We start from the raw sequence: 24,970 nt of genomic DNA, 5'->3' as shown, positions 1-24,970 counted from the left end.
AGGGTGGAGCTTCAAGGGATACCCAGATTTACAAGTGAAGGGGAGAAGGCAGAGGAGCAGAAGTCTGCAGTCAGACAGCTGGGGACCTGGAGAGCTTCTGCGGTGCCTAGAATGTCAAGGGAAGAGAAGGTTGTTTTTTTTTTTTGAGACGGAGTCTTGTTCTATCACCCAGGCTGGAGTGCAGTGGTGTGATCTTGGCTCACTGCAACCTCTGCCTCCCGGGTTCAAGCAATTCTCCTCCCTCAGCCTCTTGAGTGGCTGGGATTACAGGCGTGTGCCACCATACCTGGCTAATTTTGTCTTTTTTTTTTTTTTTGAGATGGAGTCTTGCTCTGTCGCCCACGCTAGAATGCAATGGCGTGATCTCAGCTAACTGCAACCTCCACCTCCCGGGTTCAAGTGATTCTCCTGCCTCGCATCCCAAGTAGCTGGGATTATAGGCACCTGCCATCACCCCCGGCTAGCCTGGCTAATTTTTGTATTTTTAGTAGAGATGGGGTTTTGCCATGTTGGTCAGGCTTGTCTCAAACCCCTGACTTCAGGTGATCTGCCCGCCTCGGCCTCCTAAAGTGCTGGGATTACAGGCGTGAGCCACTGCGCGCCCGGCCAAGGGAAAGAGAAGTTTCTAAGAAAGGGCTGGGAGTGGTGGCTCACATCCATAATGTCAGCATTTTGGGAGGCCAAGGTAGGAGGATCGCTTGAGCCCAAGAGTTTGAGATCAGATTGGGCAGCACAGCAAGACCCCATCTCTACAAAAAATCTTAAGAAAATTAGCCAGGTGTGGTGGCACATGCCTGTAGTCCCAGCTACTCAGGAGGCTGAGGCAGGAGGTTTCCTTGAGCCCAGGAGTTCAAGGCTGCAGTGAGCTGTGATGGTGCCACTGCACTCCAGCCTGGGAGAGAGAGATGGTTCACGCCTGTAATCCCAGCACTTTGGGAGGCTGAGGCAGGCAGATCACAAGGTCAGGAGTCCGAGACCAGCGTGGCCAATATGGTGAAACCCCGTCTCTACTAAAAATACAAAAATTAGCCAGATGTGGTGGTGTGCGCCTGCAGTCCCAGCTACTTGTGAGGCTGAGGCAGAAGAACTGCTTGAACCCAGGAGGTGGAGGTTGCAGTGAGCCGAGATCGTGCCACTGCACTCCAGCCTGGACGACAGAGCAAGACTCCATCTCAAAAAATAATAATGATAATAATGATAAAAGAAGGACTTGGCCTATCACGTAACGGCCCCCAAAGCTGCGGTCTGAATCTAAGCAGTCACTCAGTTGAGAGCTGCAGGGGTGTATGCGTATGGTGGTGGGGGGAGTGATTATCCCTTTAAACAGCCACTGGGGGAGGGGGTTCTGGAACCCCTGGCCTCACAGAGACCCAGCCTCCCTCCCCCCGTCTCTCTGGGCTCTGTGTCTAAGGAGCCCTAGGGCACTGGGTGTGAGTCACTTAGGTGGGCCTGTGTGGAGGGGTGTCTGGGGAGGACATTGAACAGGCTGGGCTGAAAGGGCGTTCGGCTGTCGGGGGAGGTCTCTGGGAAGACAGGTTCCTCACAGCAAAGCCTGTGGTGAAGGTCTCAGAGGCCTCTCAGGGGAAGTCTCAAGGTCTCCAGTAAGGGGAACGAGGTCTGGAGGGAGGAGATTGTGGGTCCTCAGGCAGGGTTGTTGAGGGAGGGGGGTCTTCAGGTCCCCAGAAGCAGGGACCTCAGGCAGGAGTACTAGGGGAGGAGTGTTGAGGAAGCAGGCTCCTAAGCTGGGGGCCTCGGGGTAGGAAAGGCCTGGGCCCATCCTGCCCTTGTGGCCCCCAGCTGCAGCCTTAGTGGCATGGGGGTGAAGCGGAGCCTCCAGAGTGGGGGCATTCTGCTCAGCCTCGTGGCCAACGTCCTCATGGTGCTCTCCACGGCCACCAACTACTGGACCCGCCAACAAGAGGGCCACAGTGGCCTGTGGCAGGAATGCAACCACGGCATCTGCTCCAGCATCCCCTGCCAGAGTGAGGCTCCGCCCGCCCAGATGTCAGAGGGCATTTCAGACCCCCAGGGCTCGGGACACACAGCTGGGCCCATGGCGAGACGCCCACCCCTTCCACCCCGGGCTCAGTTGCAGCTGTCCCTTGTCGGCCGAGGCCGCCACGAACCTCGCCCCTCGACTTGTGGGCTTGTCCCCGACCCCCTCCCCGTCCTGGTAGCGGCAGTAACCGCAGGTCCTGATGTGACCTCCAAGTCTCCATCCAAACGCCTGACTCCCGGTCGGTGGAGCTCGGCTCCTGGCCACACACCGGGTTGGGGGCAGGAGACGGGAGAGCTTCCGGTTGCGGCCGAACCCGTAGTGACTGGGGCGGCGCCCGCGGGGGCTGATGCGCCCGCTCTCCCCAGCCACGCTGGCGGTGACTGTGGCGTGCATGGTGCTGGCGGTGGGTGTCGGCGTGGTGGGCATGGTGATGGGACTGCGGATTCGGTGCGACGAGGGCGAGTCGCTGCGGGGCCAGACCACGAGCGCCTTCCTCTTCCTCGGCGGTGAGACTACAGACCACCCCAGGCGGGCAGGCAGGGGAGGGCCCTGGGTGATGGAGGGGCCTGGTCACCAGGTGAGGGGCTTGAGGTACTCGGCCAGGATCCGAGGGGCGGGGCTGGAAGAAGCCGAGAGAGGTGGGCGGGGCTCGAGACAGAGTTCAGAGCGGGAGGAGCAGGAAGGGGCCTGGGCCAGAGGCGGGCTGAGAGGCGATAGGCGTGGTCTGATAGAAGGGGGCGGGTCTGAAGGGGCGTGGCCTGGGTGCAGCCCCACCAGGCCCAGCTAGCTCATCTTGCGGCTGGGCGGGGCCCAGGACTGCTGCTGCTGACCGCCTTGATAGGCTACACCGTGAAGAATGCGTGGAAGAACAACGTCTTCTTCTCTTGGTCCTATTTTTCTGGGTGGCTGGCCTTACCCTTCTCAATTCTCGCGGGTAACCTGGACAGTGGGAAGAGGGTGGAGGAGACTGCCCAGAAGACCCTCACCCCAGAGGCTCCCCAGCTGCCCTCCCAGGAAACCCCGGGGACCTCTCGGGGACTCCCCAACACACTAACGACTCCCGCAGACCCGGCAGAGACCCCCTTGGAGCCCCAAACCCCAGTCCCCGGGGCCCTCCCGGCCATCCGCCCCAGGGCCCACCTTCCTCTCCCTGCCCCGCGCCCCCGTCCCCCCAGGCTTCTGCTTTCTGCTGGCAGACATGATCATGCAGAGCACCGACGCCATCAGTGGATTCCCCGTGTGTCTGTGACTGCAGCCTGCCTGGGGCAGAATAAAGGAACGGCTTTTTTTTAGCGCTGCGGCTCCGCGTGCTTTTCTGCGGGTCGTGGGGACGCAGGCACGGGGTTGCATAGAGGCTCAGGGAAGACATAAGGACATGAACTCATAGGGAACGTGGAGACAGGGAGACACAGACATGGAGACACAAGTCTCCATGGATTGGGATGGGAACAGGGACATGTGGGAGGGGCGGGGCCAGGAGGGGACGTGGGCCTTTGGAGAGGGTGTGGAGAGGCTGTGGGGACGACATGGAGGTGAAGTAGAGACACGGACAGGGGAGGATACGGATATGGAAGGGACAGGGAACACGGGGATGGAGAGAGTGGAGAGACCGACGCGCGAGGATTCAGAGGCGTGGGAATACGAGTACCGCGACTTGGAGAGGCCGGGAAGAAGTGGGGGATCTGGAGAGGGAGAGCAGATCCGGGGATACCGGGAAGTGTTTATAGGACCGGGAGGATCTATAAACTCCGGGCGCGCTTCCCTCCAGTGCACGACCTTTCCCCTAGTTCTCTACCCTGCCCTCTCCGCCAGGCCTTTCCTTCCCTCTCCAGGTCCCGCTCGCTCCCCGAGATCCGCTTCCCATTGGTTTGCGTTGCTTGCCACACCTCCCTTCCCTCCGGCCTCTCGATTGGTCCTCTGTAGGGGAGGCGGGCTCTGCAGCGGTTGACTGGCTGACCGTGCTGCGCGCAGGCGCAGAGAGGGGCGCGGGGGGCGGGGGTGGTGGGGCTTCTGGACTGAGCCGCTGAGGGTGCGGGCTGACCCTGTAAGTGGCTGCGGCGGGAAGATGGCGGAGCTGCGCGCGCTCGTAGCTGTCAAGAGGGTCATCGACTACGCCGTGAAGGTGACCGGGCCCCCCTCTCCCACATCCCTGAGTCCCGCAGCCGTGTGCTTCCGGGGCCACGAGCGCACACTGGGTGGGGATCTTCTCGTAACCCCCGACCTCTGCCGCTTTAACCCCCAAACGTCAAAGTCACCTGAGGGCAAAAATCCAAGAGTGAAGTTCTAACATCCGATCCCTCCGGGGTCACGGCCATGTTCTCTTTTCCCTCGTTCTGGATTCACTCTCTTGATAACTGTTCAGAGTGAGTTGCTTTCTCTATTTCTTACCCACTGGAAGAAGTCACGGTCCCTGTTTAACGCACGGAGAAACTGAGGCACAGAGAGGTCACCCAGCTAGAGAAGGGCAGAGCCGAGAGTTCTATCCAGGTTCCTCTGACTGCTTTCACCCACTAGGCTGCATTACTTACCATTGTACTCTTATATTACCCGAAATGTGCTATAGAGGGAGTCAGACAGGGTCCTGTGGGGCCGCAGAAGCTGCTTTCCACCCTCCATAGCCACAGGGTGAGCCAGGAGGCTCTAGCTAGGGAGAGAGAAGTGTGTTTGCTAGAGATGAAAGTTCAAGGAGCCAACCTGACTGAGCTGGGGGTAGCTCACATTCTCCATGAAAGAGGTGGGGGAGGGTGCTCTCTGAGCGCCTGGCTTGTTGTCCCCAGAGGGAAGCTGGTGTGGACAAAGGTGAATCAGACACGGTCTCTCAGGCCCGTTTCTCTCAATGCTTGGCCTGAACTGGACTGACGATGGTGACTGTCTGTCCATGTCTGTCCTTCCCATCAGCCTGGGGACTTACCTCCGTGTCCCCAGCATTACCTAGCGCAGGGCCTGGCACCCTGGAGGCCTCAGGGTGGGCAAAACCAGGGTCACAAAGTTGACACTGATACTGCCCCTGCCTGCTTAGGGAGTGGGCTGGGGAAGAGGGTACAGGAGCCAGACTTGAGCATGAAAGTGTCAGTGATGATAGCAGCCAGCATTTAGCGGTACTTACGTGGCAGGCATCATTCCAAGTCCTTTGCAGAGATTAACCCATTCAGTCCTTTCAGTACCCTTTGTATTATTTATTATTTATTTTTATTTTTTGAGACGGAGTTTTGCTCTTTTTGCCCAGGCTGGAGTGCAATGGCGCAGTCTTGGCTCACTGCAACCTCCGCCTCCCAAGTTCAAGCGATTCTCCTACCTCAGCCTCCCAGGTAGCTGGGATTACAGGCATGCACCACCACACCTGGCTAATTTTTTGTATTTTTAGTAGAGATGGGGTTTCACCATGTTGGTCAGGCTGGTCTCAAACTCCAGACCTCAGGTGATCCACCCACCTGCCTCGGCCCCCCAAAGTGCTGGGATTACAGGCGTGAGCCACCGTGCCTGGCCGACCCTTTGTATTATTAGTTCCATTGGATAGATGAGGAAACTGAGGCCTGTCAGATCTCCCAGCCAGTAAGTGGCAGAGTTACGATCGAAACCCCGGGCAAGTCTGGCTCTAGACTCTGCTCTCCCATCTCCCTCAATGCCCCCTGTCCTAATGATGCCTCTGGCAGCACATGACAGGGATGTCACCTGTAGCCCTTTTGACACACATTCCTCTTGGGGTCCTGGGACCCAACACTTGGTTTCCTCCCTGCTCTGACTGTTCGTTACTGTCACATCTTTGGAGTCCTACAGCTCCCTGGGCCTCCTCTCTCCATCCCAGCCCTGGCCTTCCCCGCCTGGCATGTCTGGGATTGGATCCGTCTCCCCCATGGTGCAGGCCCACGTTTGACTCAGCTCTGGTCCCAGCATCACTCAGCACAGAGCCTGGCACATGGATGTCTCTGGTGTGCTCAGGGAGAGAACAGAGGGGAAGCGTGAAGGCCGCGTTGAATCAGCTACTGTCCTTTCCAGAGGGTGCTGCCTTCCCCTCCCGCAGTGCCCCAGGGCTCCCTGCATTACATCCTGTCTCACTGGATGTGTCTGTTGATGTCGTTTTCAGAACAAATAAATGATTCAGACCCTGCCAGCTTCCTAAACACCAGATTAGACCTGGGTACTGTCCCACCCCCTTTCCCTTCTCCCAAAGCTGTCAGTTCTCCACCCCCCGCCCTTCTTGCCCTATTGTTTCTTGGTGTCATTGTCTCACCTGGACCCTCACCCTGGTTCTCCCTCACTCCCAGTCTCTCCCTCTCAGCCCACCTCTACCCAGCCTTAGGGGCCTTTCTGCACCCAGAGCTCACCCTGCTCTCCCCTGCTCCCAGCCTGCCTGTGGCTCCCCAGCACCCTCAGGACAGAGTCGCAGCCCCTCTGCCTGGCATTTGGGATGCTTTGTGGTCCAGCCTCCTCTTCATGGTCTGCTTCAGCCGTCCACTTCCCTCCTTGGACCCTCCCTTACCCTTTGTGCTTCTGCCACTGTGACCTGCTCCTCCTGTCCTGACAGACCAGGCCGCGGCTCGCCCGTTCCATGCCTTCTTCCAGCACCACCCTCCTACCTCTGCTTTCTGTCCTTCGTCCTGCCCAACTCCAACTCATGGATTATATCAAAATCTAGTGATTCTCGGCCAGGCGCGGTGGCTCACACCTCTAATCCCTGCACTTTGTGAGGCCGAGGCGAGTGGATCAGTTGAGGTCAGGGGTTTGAGACCAGCCAGGCCAACATGGTGAAACCCCATCTCTCCTAAAAATAAAAAAATTAGCCAGGCATGGTGGCACGTATCTGTAGTCCCAGCTACTCGGGAGGCTGAGGCAGGAGAATCGCTTGAACCTGGGAGGCAGAGGTTGCAGTGAGCCAGGATTGTGTCCCTGTACTCCAGCCTGGGTGACAGAGCTAGACTCGGTCTCAAAATAATAATAATAATAATTTAGTGATTCTCCCTGGCATCGCCTCCTCCAGGAAGCCCCTGACCCTACACCCTCAGGTTGCCTTGGTATATCCCTGGGGGCTTCTGCAGTCCCTAGATTTGCTTCCATCAGCCCTCGCCAGACTGGATTGGGATCCTCTGTTTACCCCATGTTCCCCACTGCCCTACTCCATCATCCCCAGGCTGGTAGCTCCCTGCAGAGGGGGGCCATGTCTGATCCACCTCTGTTCCCAGAATCACGTGCTCACTCCCTGACCTCTTTCACCTCCTTGCTCAAACATCACCTTCTCTGGGAGGACTTCCCTGCTTGCCTCCTTAAAATCACAGGCCCCAGGTCCCTGTGTTTTGCTGTGTTTTCCCCTATACTTAGCAACTAGGAAGGGAGAGGAAAGCATGTTTGCTAGAGATGAAAGTTCAAGGAGCCAACCTAACTGAGTGGAGGGAGTGACTCACATTCTCCATGAAAGAGGTGGGAGCAGGGGCACCCTCTGAGAGCCCAGCTTGTCCCCAGAGGGAAGCTGGTGTGGACACTTTGTAATCCACAGTGTTGTTTACTTATTGGTTGCTCTGGTGTCTGTCGCCCCTTCTGGAATTTGAGCTCCAGGTGTGGGGAAGACAGTTTGATGTGGTCACTGCTTCCTGAGACGGTGGGTGCACTACTAGAATAGTGCAGACCTCAGCCTCCAAGCCCAGCGCTTGCGTACACTTCTGCTGTGTGACCTTGAGGAAATTGCTTCACCACTCTGAGCCTCATTTTTCTACTCTGTACAATGGGGATAATGGTACTATCTACTTTATTGAGTTGTAATGAAAATTAAATAAGCCCTTGGAACAGTGCCTGGCACACAGTGGTTTGTTTTGTTTTATTTTTTGAGACGGAGTCTATCTCTGTTGCCCAGGCTGGAGTGCAGTGGCACGATCTCAGCTCACTGGAACCTCCACTTCCCAGGTTCAAGCAACTCTGCCTCAGCCTCCTGAGTAGCTGGGATTACACGTGTGAGCCACCACGCCTGGCTAATTTTTGTATTTTTAGTAGAAACGAGGTTTTGCTATGTTAGCCAGGCTGGTCTAGACCTCCTGACCTCAGGTAATCCGCCCGCCTCAGCCTCCCAACGTGCTGGGATTACAGGTGTGAGCCACTGTGACCAGCTGCAATAAGTGTTTTTATTGGGAGTAGTAGTAATGGATGTTTAGTTAGTCATTTATTCAAAACATAACAAATGCTGTGCTCAGAGTGTATTCGTGTGTGTGTGTGTGTGTGTGTGTGTGTGTGTGTGTGTATGTGTGTCCGGCTGTGTGCATGTTTCTGGGTATGTGCGTGTATCTAGCATTTTAATAGGTATTTGGCAACTCAGTAACACCCTGTCCTGTTCAGGGGCACATTTTCCAGGAAGCTGATGAAGCTTAACCTTCAGGGCCTCTTTCAAGGCCCCAGGAGAAAGGCTGGGCCTGGTGGCTCACGCCTGTAAACGCACACTTTGGGAGGCTGAGGTGGGTGGATCACGAGGTCAGGAGTTCAAGACCATCCTAGCCAACAGAGTGAAACTCTGTCTCTACTAAAAGTACAAAAATTAGCTGGGCGTGGTGGCGCATGCCTGTAGTCCCAGCTACTCGGGGGGCTGAGGCAGAAGAATCGCTTGAACCAGGGAGGTGGAGGTTGCAGTGAGCCGAGATCGTGCCACTGCACTCCAGCCTGGGTGACAGAGGAAGACTCCGTCTCACAAAAAAAAAAAAAAAACCCCAGGAGAGGCTGGGCAATTTTGTATTCATTATCTGGGATTCATTTTCTTAGAGATGACCCCACAGGATAGAAACTCCAGGCCCAGAAAACGTGTTTCCATCTCGGGGCCCAACCCTGACCAGCCACACCCTCTCGTCTGGGAGCGCCTGGTGTTTCTTCAGGTTTTCCTCTTTGGTCTCCACACACTTGCCCCTCCTGCTCTCAGCAAGGCCACCTTGTCTGACAGGGCACACGTGGGGTTCACATGTCACCTCAGGGACGAGTTCTCTGTCTGCCCCCCGCCGAGTTAGTGATCTGTCACTGGGGTGGCTCCCTGGCCTTGGCTGTCCTGCTTGCTGAGTGCCCTAGCGCGTCCCCAGGGACTCGCTTGACAGAAAAGCCTAGAGGACAGAACCACACAAGTCCTTGAGCTGTGTCAGGGGTTCAGGAAGAGCTGTCGAAAATCACTTTATAAAATCCCTCTTGGGCCGGGCGTGGTGGCTTACACCTGTAATTCCAGCATTTTGGGAGGCCGAGGTGGGCGGATCACCTGAGGTCAGGAGTTCGAGACCAGCATGGCCAACATGACGAAACCCCATCTCTACTAAAAATAAAAAAATTAGCCAGGCGTGGGCCGGGCGCGGTGGCTCACACGTGTAATCTCAGCACTTTGGGAGGCTGAGGCGGGTGGATCACAAGGTTAGGAGATTGAGACCATCCTGGCTAACATGGTGAGACCTTGTCTCTACTAAAAATACAAAAAATTAGCCAGGCGTGGTGGCAGGCACCTGTAGTCCCAGCTACTGGGGAGGCTGAGGCAGGAGAATCGCTTGAACCCAGAAGGCGGAGTTTGCAGTGAGCCAAGATCATACTACTGCACCCCAGCCTGGGCAACAGAACAAGACTCTGTATCAAAAAGAAAGAGAAAGAGAGAGAGAAAGAAAAGAGAATAGAAGAAAATCCCTCTTGCCTGCAGTGGACAACAAATAGGAAGACTGGCTCTCCTAACACCGTGGGCACACGTAGCCTCTTTCAGAGTCTCACAATTCCCAAGACAGATTTGGGGTTAGACCCGTGGTCCTGCCACTTCCATGCTCTGTGACCCTGGCCAAGGTACTTGGCCTCTCTGTGCCTCAGTTGCCTCATCTGTAAAATGAGACTGGTAATGGCAGTAAACAACCTCACAGGCTACTAGGATGGTCAAACGAGTTAATGCATATAAAACCCTTGACTCGTTGTCTGCATGGGTCAGTGCTGCTTTTTAAAAAAAATTTTTTTCTTTTTTTTTTTTTTTTTTTTTGAGATAGAATCTGGTCTGTCACCCAGGCTGGAGTGCATTGATGTGATCCCTGCTCACTGCAACCTCCACCTCCCGGTTTCAAGCGATTCTCCTCCCTCAGCCTCCCGAGTAGCTGGAATTACAGGCATGTGCTACAACGCTCGACTAATTTTTGTATTTTTAGTAGAGATGGGGTTTTACCATGTTGGCCAGGCTGGTCTCCAACTCCTGACCACAAGTGATCCACCCACCTCAGCCCCACAAAGTGCTGGGATTACAGGTGTGAGCCGCCACGCCCAGCTTTGAGGCTGTTTTTGATATTGGTGGATATGTCGTCTCTTTAAGAGAAAGCCAGCATTTAATGCTGAATGATTTACCTCAATTATAAAACTTTTTTTTTCTTTTTGAGACAAGGTCTAGCTCTGTCACCCAGGCTAGAGTGGTACAGTCACAGCTCGCCACAGCCTCGACCCTCCTGGGTTCAAGCCGTCCTCCCACCTCAGCCTCAGTAGCTGGGACTACAGGTGCACACCACCATGACCTGCTAATTTTGTTTTTTGGTAGAGATGGAGTCTCTCTGTGTTGCCCAGGCTGGTCTTGAAATCCTGGGCTCCAGTGATCCTCCTTCCTCAGTCTCCTAAAGTGCTGGGATTACAGGCATGAGCCATCATTATTTAAAAAACAAACAAGCTATCATTTTTCAGCCCTACGATTGTTTCCTGCCTTATGTAATATAACTAAACTGTTTTTCAAGCTTAAAATCAACTCAAGCTTAATTGAGAAGATGAGCTAGTTTGTTTCCTCGGGTGTGTGTGTGTGTGTGCATGTGTGTGTGTGTGTCTGGAAAGTTCTTACCCTTTCTCCTCAGGAGTCAGGAGCCTGGGAATCAGGAGCTTAGGGCTGGGAGTTCTGCCAGAGCAAGAGCAAGATGTGGCTTGAGGCCCTTCAGATGCTTCCCTGACTCACAGCAAGAAGCTTGGGGCCTCTTACTGATGGGTGGATGAGGTTCTTTTCTGTCTTAAAGGGGCAACTCCTATGTTGTGTTTGTTTGTTTGTTTGTTTGTTTGTTTATTTTAAGAAAAAAGACCAGGCACTGCGACTCACACCTGTAATCCCATCACTTTGGTAGGCCGAAACAGGCGGATCACTTTAGGCCGGGAGTTCCAGACCAGCCTGGGAAACACGGGGAAATCCTTTCTCTACAAAAAGTAAAAAAAAAAAATTAGCCCGGCATGATGGTGCCCGCCTGTGGTCCCAGCTACTGGGGAGGCTGAAGTGGGAGGATCACCTGAGCCCGGGAGGTGGAGGTTGCAGTAAGGCAAGGTGGCACCTCTGCACTCCAGCCTGGGCAACCAGAGAGCTGAAAATAACAGTTCTTTCTCTTTCCTCTCCTCTTCCAGCTCCTTCTCCTCTTTCTCTTTTTTCTTTTTCTTTTTTTCTTCTTTTTTGAGATGAGGTCTTGCTCTGTCACCCAGGTTACATGTAGTGGCATGATCACGGCTCACTGCACCCTTGACCTCCTGGGCTCAGGTGATCCTCCCGCCTCAGCCTCCTGAGTAGCTGGGACTACAGGTGTGTGCCACCATACCTGGCTGTTTTTTTTGTTGTTGTTGTTGTTGTTGTTTGTTTGTTTGTTTTGAGGCGGAGTCTTGCTCTGTCGCCCAGGCTGGAGTGCCGTGAAGCAATCTTGGCTCATTACAACCTCCACCTCCTGGGTTCAAGCAATTCTCCCTGCCCCAGCCTCTGAGTAGCTGCAATTACAGGCGTGCACTACCATGCCCGGCTAATTTTTTATTTTATTTTTATTTTTAGTAGAGATGGGGTTTTGCCATGTTGGCCAGGCTGGTCTTGAACTCTTGACCTCAGGTGATCCGCCCACCTTGGCCTCCCAAAGTGCTGGGATTATAGGCGTGAGCCACCACGCCCAGCTGTTTTTGTTTTTGTTGTTGTTGTTGTTTGTAGAACCTGTTGCCCAGGCTAGTATCCAACTCCTGGGCACAAGCGATCCTCCCACCTTGGCCTCCCAAATTTCTGGGATTACAGACAGGAGCCACTGCGCCCAGTCTCCATCCTCCATCTTTTAATGTTACCCTCTCCATGAGGCACAGCCAGAGTGGGAAGCCCCTTATGGGTCCCACCTTCTCATCTCGGATTCTGTCCTGCCTGTGGGAGGAACAGTTACACCCACAGCCCCAGAGAAAAAGGGGCAGGGAAATAGCAAGAGCATCCCAGTGTCCTCACCAGGCTCAGCTGCCACCCGAGATCTGCTCTGGCCAAGCCCTGGGTGGCGGCCACATGGGAGAAGAGGAAGAGGGCAGGCTCCAGGCCAAATGGGGCAGCTCCCTAGCAAGGCTTCTCTGGATGTCCCTGGAGGCTTTTTAAAAATTTGTGCCCCAAACCAAACTCGCCGTCTTCCCGGCTCTGGCTGATGTACTGACTGGAAGCCCCTTTTTGGTGTCATCTTCCCATCACGCACCATGGCCTGTCAGTTGCACCTCCAGAAACCTCTTGCATCTGTCTCTGCTGTCACAGCTGTCTGAGCCACTGTCACCTCTCACTTTGGTGACAAACAGCCACCCAGCTCTCTCCCCACTTCCTCTCATCCTTTTCCAATTTTCTCCACCAAGAATCCAGAATGACCTTATAAAAACTCAGGTTGGGCCGGGAGCGGTGGCTCACGCCTGTAATCCCCTGCCTTTGAGAGGCCGAGGTGGGTGGATCACCGGAGATCGGGAGTTCGAGACCAGCCTGGCCAACATAGTGAAACCCTGTCTCTATTAAAAATACAAAAAATTAGCTGGGCGTGGTGGTGGGCACCTGTAATCCCAGCTACTCGGGAGGCTGAGGCAGGAGAATCGCTTGAACTGGGGAGGCAGAGGTCGCAGTGAGCTGAGATCATGCCACTGCTCTCCATCCTGGACAACAGAGCAAGACTCCATCTCAAAAAAAAAAAGAAAGAAAAAAAGAGGATTATGGTGGGCCAAGAAATAGCCCTCCAAAACAGCCAGGTTTCAATCCCTGGCGCCTGAGAAGGGGAAATCACTAAGAAACAGGGTCTTTGCAGGCTGGCCATGGTGGCTTATGCCTGTAATCCCAGCACTTTGGGAGGCCGAGGAGAGCAGATCACCTGAGGTCAGGAGTTCAGGACCAGCCTGGCCAACATGGTGAAACCCTGTCTCTACTAAAAATACAAAAATTAGCCAGGCGTGGTGATGCATGCCTGTAATCCCAGCTACTTGGGAGGCTGAGGCAGGCAAATTGCTTGAACCCGGGAGGCAGAGGTTGCAGCGAGCCGAGATTTCACCACTGTACTCCAGCCTGGGCGACAGAGCAAGAGCCCATCTAAAAAAAAAAAAAAGAAATTAGAAACAGGGTCTTTGCAGATGTGATTAAATTAAGCATCTTGAGATGGGGGCATTATCCTGGATTATTTAGGTGGGCCCTGAATGCCATCTCAAGAGTCCTTATAAGAGAGAGACAGAGGGAAACTAGACACACACAGAGAGGAGAAGGCCACATGAAGACAGAGCTGAGGATGCTGGCATTGAAGATAAAGCGATGCAGCCACAAGCCAGGGAGTGTCAGCAGAAGCTGGAGGAGGCAAGAAACGTGTTCCTCCCGGGGCCTGCAGACCCCTTGGTCTCACCCTGGTGACACTGACTTTGGGCTTCTGGCCTCCAGAGCTGTAAGATTCTAAGCCACCAAATATATGGTGATTTGTTACGGCAGCCGAGAGAAACTAATAGGAGAGTGGTTAGTGGTTCACGCTACACCCTGGTCTACACCGGAAGCCTCTCTCCCTGGCACATGATGGTGTCCCCAGGATCCAGCTCAGAGCCAGGCACACAGTGGGGCCCAGGAGAGACAAAAATGATGTGCAGAAGCAAATGGGTGGGGTTTGCTACCCACCTCCCTTACCTCCCTTGTCTGTTTAGCAAAGAGGTCTTTGGTGCTGGTGTTTTCCAAATTAGGTTGTGACCATGTGTGATCATGACATCCAGGCAGAGGGCTGGCATTTTTCTGAAAAAGGGTAGAAAATGTCAGGGTATGGTGTGTGTGTAGCTAGGGTCAGTATTGGTCACTGACCCTTACACTGCAGTGGCATTTGTGAAATAGGTCAGGGTCACCGGTCACATTGTCTAAGGTGTTATCTGAGCTCATTTCACAACCAAGAGAATTAAAGAGCATAGACCACCCAAAGGGTGAGGTTGGAGCGAAAGTTTAATAAGCAAAAGAAGAAAGCTCTCCGCAGAGGAGAGGGAAGCCCAAGCGGGTTGCCATTTTTACAGTTGATTCCAAAAGCTTTTTTTTTTTTAATTATTTATTTATTTATTTATTATTATTATTATACTTTAAGTTTTAGGATACATGTGCACAACGTGCAGGTTTGTTACATGTGTTTACATGTGCCATGTTGGTGTGCTGCACCCAGTAACTCGTCCTTTAGCATTAGGTATATCTCCTAATGCTATCCCTCCCCGCTCCCCCCACCCCACGACAGCCCCGATGTGTGATGTTCCCCTTCCTGTGTCCATGTGTTCTCATTGTTCAATTCCCACCTATGAGTGAGAACATGCGGTGTTTGGTTTTCTGTCCTTGCGATAATTTGCTGAGAATGATGGTTTCCAGCTTCATCCATGTCCCTACAAAGGACATGAAGTCATCATTTTTTATGGCTGCATAGTATTCCATGGTGTATATGTGCCACATTTTCTTAATCCAGTCTATCATTGTTGGACATTTGGGTTGGTTCCAAGTCTTTACTATTGTGAATAGTGCCGCAATAAACATATGTGTGCATGTGTCTTTATAGCAGCATGATTTATAATCCTTTGGTTATATACCCAGTAATAGGATGGCTGGGTCAAATGGTATTTCTAGTTCTAGATCCCTGAGGAATCACCACACCGACTTCCACAAGGGTTGAACTAGTTTACAGTCCCACCAACAGTGTAAAAGTGTTCCTATTTCTCCACATCCTCTCCAGCACCTGTTGTTTCCTGACTTTTTAATGATCGCCATTCTAACTGGTGTGAGACAGTATCTCATTGTGATTTTGATTTGCATTTCTCTGATGGCCAGTGATGATGAGCATTTTTTCATGTGTTTTTTGGCTGCATAAATGTCTTCTTTTGAGAAGTGTCTATTCATATCCTTCGCTCACTTTTTGATGGGGTTGTTTGTTTTTTTCTTGTAAATTTGTTTGAGTTCATTGTAGATTCTGGATATTAGCCATTTGTCAGATGAGTAGGTTGCAAAAATTTCCTCCCATTCTGTAGGTTGCCTGTTCACTCTGATGGTTAAACTAAAGAGCTTCTGCACAGCAAAAGACACCAAAAGCTTTTATAAGAAACTCCTTTCATCTCTGTAGCTGTTTGAGTATCTTATTTGTAAAGCTATCTGCATAACTCTCCGTTATCTATGTAGTTGTGGGTACGTCTTTAGGCAAGCACAAAGCTCCGCTTCTCTTGTCTGTGTAACCGTGGGTTTGTTTTAGGTAAGCTCCGCCCCTCCCTGTGCAAGTTCCCACAGAGACCACCATGTACGTGCCTGAAAAGGGGAGGGAACTTTTCCTGGGAGCCTGTCAGTCACACAAAGAACAAAAGGCTTCTGTGCTGGACAGCTTGAGTTTTCCCCAGGCTGCTCTATTGTTGCCTGTAGCTGTGATTTTTCAGGCAGGCTACTTCTCTGAGGACCACCCTTAACTGTCTACCTAACTGGTTTTTCCTTTTCTTCTCCTCATTTGTATTTATGTATCAGTGTGTTATGTATTTATATACACCTGGAGATACAGTAAAATGTACCTCTCACTGTGGGTTACCATAAATACTGTAAATTTGAGAAACACTCTTTCAGGCCTGAGAGGAGCAGTGACAACAGTAGGGATGATCAAGTCAGATGTCCCTGGTACCCAGGAATGGCTGGATGAGAGAAGGAGACAGGGTGACCTGCCCCTGCCTACAAACCCTAACCCAGTTCTGTCCCTGGAGCTGTGTGACCCTGGACAAGGCCCTGCCCCTTTCCAGGCTGTTGTTGTCCTCATCCAGCCTGGGAGAGGGTTGGCGCTGAGGCCCCCACCTTCTTGCCTGTTTCCTCCTGACCCCGCCCCCTCCCCTCCTGCTGAGCAGATCCGAGTGAAGCCTGACAGGACCGGTGTGGTCACGGATGGCGTGAAGCACTCCATGAACCCCTTCTGTGAGATCGCAGTGGAGGAGGCTGTGCGGCTCAAGGAGAAGAAGCTGGTGAAGGAGGTCATCGCCGTCAGCTGTGGGCCTGCACAGTGCCAGGTGCTCAAGGTCTTGGGGAGGGGGCTGGACTCCTGGGTCTGAGGGAGGAGGGGCTGGGACCTGGACTCCTGGGTCTGAGGGAGGAGGAGGCTGGAAGTCTGGACCCCTGGGTCTGAGGGAGGATGGGCTGATAGCCTGGATTCCTGGGTCTGAGGAAGGAGGGGATGGGGGCCTGGACTCCTGGGTCTGAGGGAGGAGGGGATGGGGGCCTGGACTCCTGGGTCTGAGGGAGGAGGGGATGGGGGCCTGGACTCCTGGGTCTGAGGGAGGAGGGGATGGGGGCCTGGACTCCTGGGTCTGAGGGAGGAGGGGATGGGGGCCTGGACTCCTGGGTCTGAGGGAGGAGGGGATGGGGGCCTGGACTCCTGGGTCTGAGGGAGGAGGGGATGGGGGCCTGGACTCCTGGGTCTGAGGGAGGAGGGGATGGGGGCCTGGACTCCTGGGTCTGAGGGAGGAGGGGATGGGGGCCTGGACTCCTGGGTCTGAGGGAGGAGAGGATGGGGGCCTGGACTCCTGGGTCTGAGGAAGGAGGGGATGGGGGCCTGGACTCTTGGGTCTGAGGGAGGAGGGGCTGCGAGCCAGACTCCTAGGTCCCCCTGAGGATAGCAGCCAAGTCAAGCCCCTCTGTCCTTGGCAGGAGACCATTCGTACCGCCCTGGCCATGGGTGCAGACCGAGGTATCCACGTGGAGGTGCCCCCAGCAGAAGCAGAACGCTTGGGTCCCCTGCAGGTGGCTCGGGTCCTGGCCAAGCTGGCAGAGAAGGAGAAGGTGGACCTGGTGCTGCTGGGCAAACAGGTAGCTGTGGTCAGCCCTCCCTGTGCCCCCTTGCTCATCCCTGCTCAGGAGGAGGGTGGTGGAGATACGGGGTGAGACAGCAGGTGGCCAGGCCCAGGGCATTCACCACTCCAGGCTGAGCAGCTTGGGACTTTGCTGACCCTCCTGACAGAAAGTTTGAGCAGGGAGGACAGAGTCCCTCTGGGTGTTAGAAAGATCCTCTTGGGCCAGGCACGGTGGCTTACGCCTGTAATCTCAGCACTTTGGGAGGCCGAGGCGGGTGGATCACTTGAGGTCGAGAGTTTGAGATTAGCGTGGCCAACATGGTGAAACCCCATCTCTTCTGAAAATATAAAAATTAGCCGGGTGTGGTGGCACCTGCCTGTAATCCCAGCTACTTGGGAGGCTGAGGCATGAGAATCACTGGAACCTGGGAGGCAGAGGTTGCAGTGATACAAGATCGCACCACTGCACTCCAGGCACCACTGCACTCCTGCCTGGGAGCAGAGCGAGACTCTGTCTCAAAAAAAAAGAAAAAAAGAAGAAAGATCCTTTCGGGTGAGTTTAGAGGCCGGGAGGCTGAGGTGATGGTCACGTGGGAAGAATGAGGCCTCAGCCAAAGGTGACAGGACAGAGCAGAGACATGATGTGGCAGGAGAGACTGGGCTTAGCATGGGGAGGGAGGGCAGGGAGGAGGCAAGGACAGTGCCTGGGTCTGCCTTGGTAACACAGGTGGGAAACCCAGGAAGAACAGGAGGTTAGAGGAGGATCCTACAAGGGGAGTGTGAAGAGCCCAGGAGACATCGATGCAGGTTCAGGAGACAGGCCTGGGCTTGAAACAAAGATTTGAGAATTTTGGAGGGCACTGGGGAGCTATGGGAGGTCTATGAGCAGAAGAGGGGTGGGATCAGCACTAGGTGCAGAAAGAGCCCCCCTGGGCTTTGAGAATGGACTGGAATGGGAAATTGGAGGCCAGGAGTTAGGGAAGGAGGTTAGGGCTGGGTGAGGACCCGACCAGAACCTTCCCTGCCACACTGGTGCTCCCCACTGAGACAGAGGTACATGGAGCTCATCTGTTCCCCCAGGAGACCCTCGGGCACCACCTCTGCTCAGGGGTAGCTCATCTCATTTGAGGGCAAACCTCATGGCCTCAACCAGGGAAGGGGCAGAAGAGGGACGTCAGAAGAGCCACAGGCAGACGGGAGTGAGAAGAGGCAGGGAATTAGGGATGAGGCTGAGAAGGAAGGCCAAAGACTGCAAGGTATGTCAAGCAGAGCACGGAGACAGCAGAGCACAGCAGGCTCAGGTAGAGCTGGGGCCCCCAGAGAGAGATGGGGATCCCAGGGCCAGGTCAGTTCTGGGACAAAGAGGAGGCTGATGGGTCCAGGTAGGTCACTGGGTGTCCTGCCCAGCCCTGAGAAAGTCAGAAGGAAACAGAGAGAGATTATCAACAGCAGGGGCATCAGAGTACAGATCAGTCAACTGTGGCCGAAGGGCCTACCCGGAGAACAGGCCAAAAAGGCAGGGCCTGGGTGGGGCTGCAGAGGCCGAGGTGTTGGAAGCATGGCCTTTGCAGCCTCCTGCATTTGCTGGTCGTTCTCAGACTCCGATGTCCTACCTGTTCTGGGCCAGGGACAGTTCCTGGGGCCAGGGCCTCCAGCTGGGGAAATGCCGGATGAACTGGTCAGGATGCTGTTTGTTCTAGGAAGCAGATTCACAACTCAAACTGGCTTAAGCCAGAAAGCGAATTTATTATCTCACGTAAATCAGGGGCTTCAGGCACAGCTTGATCCAGGGTCACATATGAGCTGTAGGCTCCCCTCTACCTTGTCTTCACTGTCTGCATCTCCAGGCTCAGATCCCACCACCCCAGTGACCCCAGCAGAAAGAAAGGAGCGTCTTTCCCAAGGGCTCCAGCAAACTCCCAGGGCTGATTCTTCTTTGGTGCAGCTTGAGTCATGTGCCCCTCCCTGAACCAATCACTGGGTTGGGGCTAGAACGTCCTTGCTGGCCCAGATCCTGTTCATGCAGCTGCCCAGGGGCCACATAGGGTGGGACTCCTGAGAGGCTTTATACAGAGGGCAGAGACTTGGCGACAGGGATGCCAGGTGGCCCCACATGTCCCTGGACAAGTGGCTGCTTATCTCTGGGCCCAAGTGAGGGGATCATTCTAAACCAAAAGTCAGTGAACTATGGCCCAGAGCGACCTCTGATTTGTAAATAAAGCTTTATTGGAACATCACCACATACATTCATTTACATATTATTTATGGCTGCCTGTGCACTACAACAGCAGCGCTGAGTCACCGTGACAGAGACCGTATGACCTGCAGAGCCTGAAATATTTACTACATCTGTTCCACCATAGAAAAGGTTTGCCAACCCGACTGGGTGCGGTGCCTCATGCCTGTAATCCCAGAGCTTTGGGGGATCATCTGAGGTCAGCAGTTCAAGACCAGCCTGGCCAACATGTTGAAACCCTGTCTCTACTAAAAATACAAAAATTAGCTGGGCGTGGTGTTGGGTGCCTGTAATCCCAGCTACTCAGGAGGCTGAGGCAGGAGAATTGCTTGAACCCAAGAGGCGAATGTTGCAGTGAGCCAAGATTGTACCATTGCACTCCAGCCTGGGTGACAGAGCAAGACTCCATCTCAAAAAGAAAAAAAAGAAAGAAAAAGTTTGCCAACCCCTGTTCTAGACAGAGGCCCGAATGGTCCATGAGCTCCACTGATTGTCATACAGTCTTCTGTCTCTCCCCATTCAGGCCATCGATGATGACTGTAATCAGACAGGGCAGATGACAGCTGGATTTCTCGACTGGCCACAGGTGAGACTGGAGTGGCGAGCACCTGCTGAGGGCCAGGCCCTCATCCCTCAAACCTCATTTCTGCCTCAAGGCCTTTGCATTTGCTGTTCTCTCCTCCTGGAACACTGTTCCCTTAGATTGCCTCATGGCTTTCTTGTTCCCCTCCTTGAGGTCTCTGCTGAGGTATCACCTCTTCAAAGGGGACTTCCTTGCCATCCTACGTGAAATACTCATGCCCACCCGCTCAACTCCAGGTTCCCCAATCCCCATCTCTGCCAGTCCGATAGAAATGCAGGCTGGGGCCAGGCATGGTGACTCATGCCTGTAATCCCAGCACTTTGGGAGGCCGAGGCAGGTGGATTACTTGAGGTCAGGAGGAGTTTGAGACCAGCCTGGTCAACATGTTGAAACCCCATCTCCACTAAAAATTTAAAAATTAGCTGGGTGTGGTGGCATGCGCCTGTAGTCTCAGCTACTCAGGGGGCTGAGGGGGGAGAATTGCTTGAACTCGGGAGGCGGAGGTTACAGTGAGGCAAGATCGCACCCCACTGCACTCCAGCCTGGCAACAGAGGGAGGCTCCGTCTCAAAAAAAGAAAAAAGAAATGCAGGCTTGGCACAGTGGCTCACAACTGTAGTCCTGGCACTTTGGGAGGCCAAGGTGGGAGGATTACTTGAGCCCAGGAGTTCGAGACCAGCCTTGGCAACATAGTTAGACCCCATCTCTACCAAAAAAGAAAAGTTAGCTGGGTGTGATGGCACATGCCTGTAGTACCAGCCTCAGGAGGCTGAGGTGGGAGGATCCCTTGAGCTCAGGAGGTCGAGACTGCAGTGAGCTGTGATCATACCACTGTACTCCAGCCTGGGTGAAAGAGGGAAACCCTGTCTCAAAAAAAAAAAAAAAAAAAGAAGCAAGGCAGCAAGGCACATAGACAAATTTAAAATTTTTCACAGCTACATAAAAAACTAAAAAGAAACAGACAAAATTATATTTTATTTCACCCCATTATATCTAAAATATTATTTTAACATGTAATCAACATAAAAATATTAAGATACATATGCTCTACAAGCAATGGGGTTACGTCCTGATAAATCCATCATAAATTGAAAATATTATAACTGAGAGAATGCATTTAATATTCTTAATCTACCAAATATCATAGCTGAGCCCAGCCTACCTTAAACATGTCACAACACTTAACGTTAGCCTACAGTGGGGTAAAATAATCTAACATAAGGCACATTTTATAATAAAGTGCTAAATATCCCATGTAATTTATCAAATACTGTACTGGAACTAAAAAAACGGAATGGTTGTACGGACACTGGCAGTATGGTTTCTACTGAATGTTTATCACTGTCACACCATCGGAAAACTGAAAAATCTTAATTCAAACCATCATAAGTCAGGGATCATCTGTATTTTACGTTTTTTGGATTTTCTTTGTACTAAATCTTCAAAATTCAGCATGTATTTTATATTTACAGCACATCTCAATTCAGGTGCTAAATTTCTATGAGAAACACATTCCTAAAGATGACAGTTGAAATAGATTTACACACCCAAGTTGTTCAAAACAAACTTAAAAGTTTTCTAGTAACTGCATTTCCAGTAACTGCATTGGGTATCTGTGTTTTTTTGTTTGTTTGTTTGTTTTTGTTTTTTTTTAACAGCTTCGTTGAGTTATTTACCTACAATAAACCGCACATATCTAAGTTGCACAATTTGTTAAGTTTGCTTTTCTTAAACTCTTTTATTTAGATAGAGATGGGGATCTCACTATGTTGCCCAAGCTGGTCTTTAACTCCTGGGCTCAAGCAAGCTGCTCACCTCAGCCCTCCAAAATTTAAGTTTTGATATGTGTTACATCCATGAAATCATCACCACAATCATGATAATGTGTCTTGAATTCTCAGTATTTATTTATTTTTATTTTTTTGAGGTGGAGTCTTGTTCTGTCCCCAGGCTGGAGTGCAGTGACGCGATCTTGGCTCACTGCAGCCTCCGCCTCCCGAATTTAAGTGATTCTCCTGCCTCAGCCTCCCGAGTAGATCGGATTACAAGCATGCATCACCATACCTGGATAATTTTTGTATTTTTAGTAGAGACAGGGTTTCGCCATGTTGGCCAGGCTGGTCTTGAACTCCTGACCTCAAGTGATCCACCCGCCTTGGCCCCTCAAAGTGCTGGGATTACAGGCATGAGCCACTGCGCCTGGCCAAATTATCAGTATTTAAATTTAAATAAAATTTAAAATTCATTCCTCAGCTGCACTGGCTGGGCAGCCACACATGGCCAGCGGCTACTGGATGGGACAACACATTCAAAACCATTATCCTGTTTTATCTTCAAAGCATTTACCACTGTCTGACTAGCTTCTCCAACGTGCGCCCTTCTTGCTCTCACATCGTGTGTCTTATTTTCTTCTTATTCCTTCTGATTGGAAATGATCTCATTTGTGTGTGTGTGTTTTTCTCTGGTGACTGGTTGTCTTCCCTGGCAGAATATGAGCCCACCCAAGCTGGTGCCTCACTGGTCATGTTCACAGTGTGTCTCCAGGGGCAGGTTCATAAGGGCACTAGGAGGAGGTTGTGAATGAAGGGATGTGATGTTCACACTAAGACCTGAAAAATGTGTCCAGTTAATAAGTGTACAGGGACAAAGGTCGTTAGACAAAGAGGAGTGTAGGTGGCATCAGCTACCAGGGGAGGAAATGTTGATTCAGGACTGAGAGGCAAAGGGACCTGGCTAGAGGATGGGGTCCCAGAAGGTGGTTTAAGGACTGGTGTGGACACAACACAGTTCTGTTGTCTGCCCAGCGGAGGAGCCTCACGGGGGGCTGTTGGGAGCCAGATTCTCAGCTTTTGGATTTACCAGCTGTGGGTGGCAGTGGGCATGTAACTCAGCATCTTGCTGCCTCAGTTTCTCTCATCTGTAAAGTGGGGATAATAACATTTACCTCATAAAGTTCCTACGAGGATTCGATGACTTGATACATCAGTTGCTTAGCGCAGGGCCTAGCACTCAGTACATGTTCCCTGTCAGGAAGGCGGGGAGGCCTCACTGGCAGCATCAGGACATAGGACATCAGGACATACACCGTGGCTCTCAGGGAAAGGAAACAGACCCTCTCCCAGGTGTACAAGGTCGATTCTAAACCTCACGGGACCCTGCATTGTTCGCTCCCTCATTCATTCACTTGTCCGTGCGTGTACTCAGTAGTGGCATAAGCAGACTGCTCGGGTCGGACCTGAATTAGCCTCACCCACTCTCCTCCTACACTGTCCCTCCCCAGGGCACATTCGCCTCCCAGGTGACGCTGGAGGGGGACAAGTTGAAAGTGGAGCGGGAGATCGATGGGGGCCTGGAGACCCTGCGCCTGAAGCTGCCAGCTGTGGTGACAGCTGACCTGAGGCTCAACGAGCCCCGCTACGCCACGCTGCCCAACATCATGGTGAGCCCCTGGCCAGCGGGCACTGAGGGCCTGGGGGTGGCAAGCACATTGCCAGCCCAGTGCCCCCCGGTGGTCGCACGTGGGGAGGGAAGGATCCAAAGGAGGTCTCGTGCACAGGAAGCCGTCACCTGGAGTTTGGCTGATAGAGTTTGCTGGGTCATCTCTGCCAATACTGAGAGTTCATGGGGGCTGCTTTGGCTGGCAGGGAGGGCTTGCTGGTATCTAGGCCAGTAGAAAGGCTTTGCTGGGCAGCAGAAGGTGTTCCCTTTGTCATTCCAGCCAGTGGAACAAGTTCACTGGGTCATCTAGGTTCATTAGGGAGGGTCCCCTTGGTAATTTTTGCCAATGTGAAGTTACCATGTAGATCATCTTAGTTAACTAGGAAGGGTGCATGGAGTCTCTTGGCTAACAGGTAGAGTTCACTAATCATCATGGCTGGGTTCGCTGGGTCATCTTGGCCAATATTAACAGTTTAGTGGGTCATCTCCGCCAATAGAGAATATTCATCTCAGCCAACAGGGGGGGTTCACTGGATTATCTCAACTAATGGGGAGGGTTCAGTGAGTCATTTCAGCCATTACAGAGTGTTCACTACATCATCTCAGCCTATAGGGAGAGTTCAGTGCATCATCTCAGCCTATAGGGAGGGTTCAGTGCATCATCTCAGCCTATTGGGAGGATTCAGGGCATCATCTCAGTCTATAGGGAGAGTTCAGTGCATCATCTCAGCCTATAGGGAGGGTTCAGTGCATCATCTCAGCCTATTGGGAGGGTTCAGGGCATCATCTCAGCCTATAGGGAGGGTTCAGTGCATCATCTCAGCCTATTGGGAGGATTCAGGGCATCATCTCAGCCTATAGGGAGGGTTCAGCGCATCATCTCAACCTATAGGGAGGATTCAGGGCATCATCTCAGCCTATAGGGAGGGTTCAGCGCATCATCTCAACCTATAGGGAGGGTTCAGTGCATCATCTCAGCCTATAGGGAGGGTTCAGCGCATCATCTCAGCTTATAGGGAGGGTTCAGTGCATCATCTCAGCCTATTGGGAGCCTTCAGCATGCCATCTCAACCAAAAATCCACTGAGTCATTACTACCAAAAGGATGGGTTTGCCAGTCTGTTGCAGCTAGTGAAGGGCTTCCTGATTTGGTTACCTAAAGGAGGACTGCTGCAGTAGTTGGGCCTCCCAGGGCCTCCTAGCCAGCAGGAGTTGTCCACACCAGGTGTGGCCCTGTGAGAAGTTTCGTGTGTCCTGGCCAGTGGGTGGGTCCGGAGGGTTCAGCCCATGGGACTGGTCTGCAGGCCTGGCACCCATGGGAAGGAGGTGGCAGGAGGGTGGCAGGAGTTCCGCAGCCCTGTGAACAATGGCTTCCCATGTGCAGAAAGCCAAGAAGAAGAAGATCGAGGTGATCAAGCCTGGGGACCTGGGTGTGGACCTGACCTCCAAGCTCTCTGTAATCAGTGTGGAGGACCCGCCCCAGCGCACGGCCGGCGTCAAGGTGGAGACCACTGAGGACCTGGTGGCCAAGCTGAAGGAGATTGGGCGGATTTGAGCCCCTCCCAGAGATGGCAATAAAACTGACTCTCAACATCTATCTCTGTTAACTTATTTCCTAGAGACCCATTATTTGGTTCATTCAACATTTACTTGAGTCTTTTGTGTGCCAGGCCCTGTGGATCCAGTCCCTGCCCATGAGGAGCC

General features: G+C 52.8%; 2 protein-coding genes across 5 annotated transcripts; both read left to right on the top strand.

Annotated features, from left to right (window-relative positions):
• The first annotated feature begins 1,378 nt into the window (after positions 1-1,378).
• On the top strand, positions 1,379-3,293 carry CLDND2 (claudin domain containing 2). Of its 2 annotated transcripts, none has more exons than XM_055370247.1 (4): positions 1,379-1,443; positions 1,804-1,982; positions 2,365-2,505; positions 2,814-3,293. In XM_055370247.1, the coding sequence occupies exons 2-4, from the start codon at positions 1,814-1,816 to the stop codon at positions 3,290-3,292; spliced, it is 789 nt and encodes a 262-aa protein (XP_055226222.1). In that variant the 5' UTR covers positions 1,379-1,443; positions 1,804-1,813; the 3' UTR covers position 3,293. The 2 variants fall into 2 exon arrangements, with proteins under 2 accessions (XP_055226222.1, XP_004061330.1); XM_004061282.3 differs by having other exon boundaries at positions 1,388-1,982; positions 2,814-2,933; positions 3,175-3,293.
• Positions 3,294-3,933: 640 nt separating this feature from the next.
• Positions 3,934-24,863, top strand: ETFB (electron transfer flavoprotein subunit beta). 3 transcript variants are annotated; one of them, XM_019016484.4, is made up of 6 exons: positions 3,934-4,121; positions 16,073-16,231; positions 16,869-17,027; positions 19,771-19,833; positions 23,110-23,268; positions 24,651-24,863. In XM_019016484.4, exons 1-6 carry the CDS (start codon positions 4,065-4,067, stop codon positions 24,819-24,821), a joined length of 768 nt encoding a protein of 255 aa, XP_018872029.1. In that variant the 5' UTR covers positions 3,934-4,064; the 3' UTR covers positions 24,822-24,863. The 3 variants fall into 3 exon arrangements, with proteins under 3 accessions (XP_018872029.1, XP_055226220.1, XP_018872028.1); XM_055370245.2 differs by lacking the exon at positions 3,934-4,121 and adding an exon at positions 4,242-4,362; XM_019016483.3 differs by lacking the exon at positions 3,934-4,121 and having other exon boundaries at positions 15,728-16,231.
• Positions 24,864-24,970: the final 107 nt, after the last annotated feature.

The sequence above is a fragment of the Gorilla gorilla genome, chromosome 20 (genome assembly GCF_029281585.2).
Source record: "Gorilla gorilla gorilla isolate KB3781 chromosome 20, NHGRI_mGorGor1-v2.1_pri, whole genome shotgun sequence".
NCBI lineage: Eukaryota > Metazoa > Chordata > Mammalia > Primates > Hominidae > Gorilla > Gorilla gorilla.
Note: the sequence above shows the minus strand (reverse complement) of the source record. Positions and strands in the feature narration are given on the sequence as shown.

Excerpts from the sequence above, each read along its gene's own strand:
- CLDND2 (XM_055370247.1), top strand. The coding sequence starts at position 1,814 with ATGGGGGTGAAGCGGAGCCTCCAGAGTGGGGGCATTCTGCTCAGCCTC. Across the intron at positions 1,983-2,364 it reads CTCCAGCATCCCCTGCCAGA|CCACGCTGGCGGTGACTGTG; the intron begins GTGAGGCTCCGC and ends CGCTCTCCCCAG. Across the intron at positions 2,506-2,813 it reads CGCCTTCCTCTTCCTCGGCG|GACTGCTGCTGCTGACCGCC; the intron begins GTGAGACTACAG and ends GGCGGGGCCCAG.
- ETFB (XM_019016483.3), top strand. The coding sequence starts at position 15,743 with ATGTACCTCTCACTGTGGGTTACCATAAATACTGTAAATTTGAGAAAC. Across the intron at positions 16,232-16,868 it reads GTGGGCCTGCACAGTGCCAG|GAGACCATTCGTACCGCCCT; the intron begins GTGCTCAAGGTC and ends TGTCCTTGGCAG. Across the intron at positions 17,028-19,770 it reads TGGTGCTGCTGGGCAAACAG|GCCATCGATGATGACTGTAA; the intron begins GTAGCTGTGGTC and ends CTCCCCATTCAG.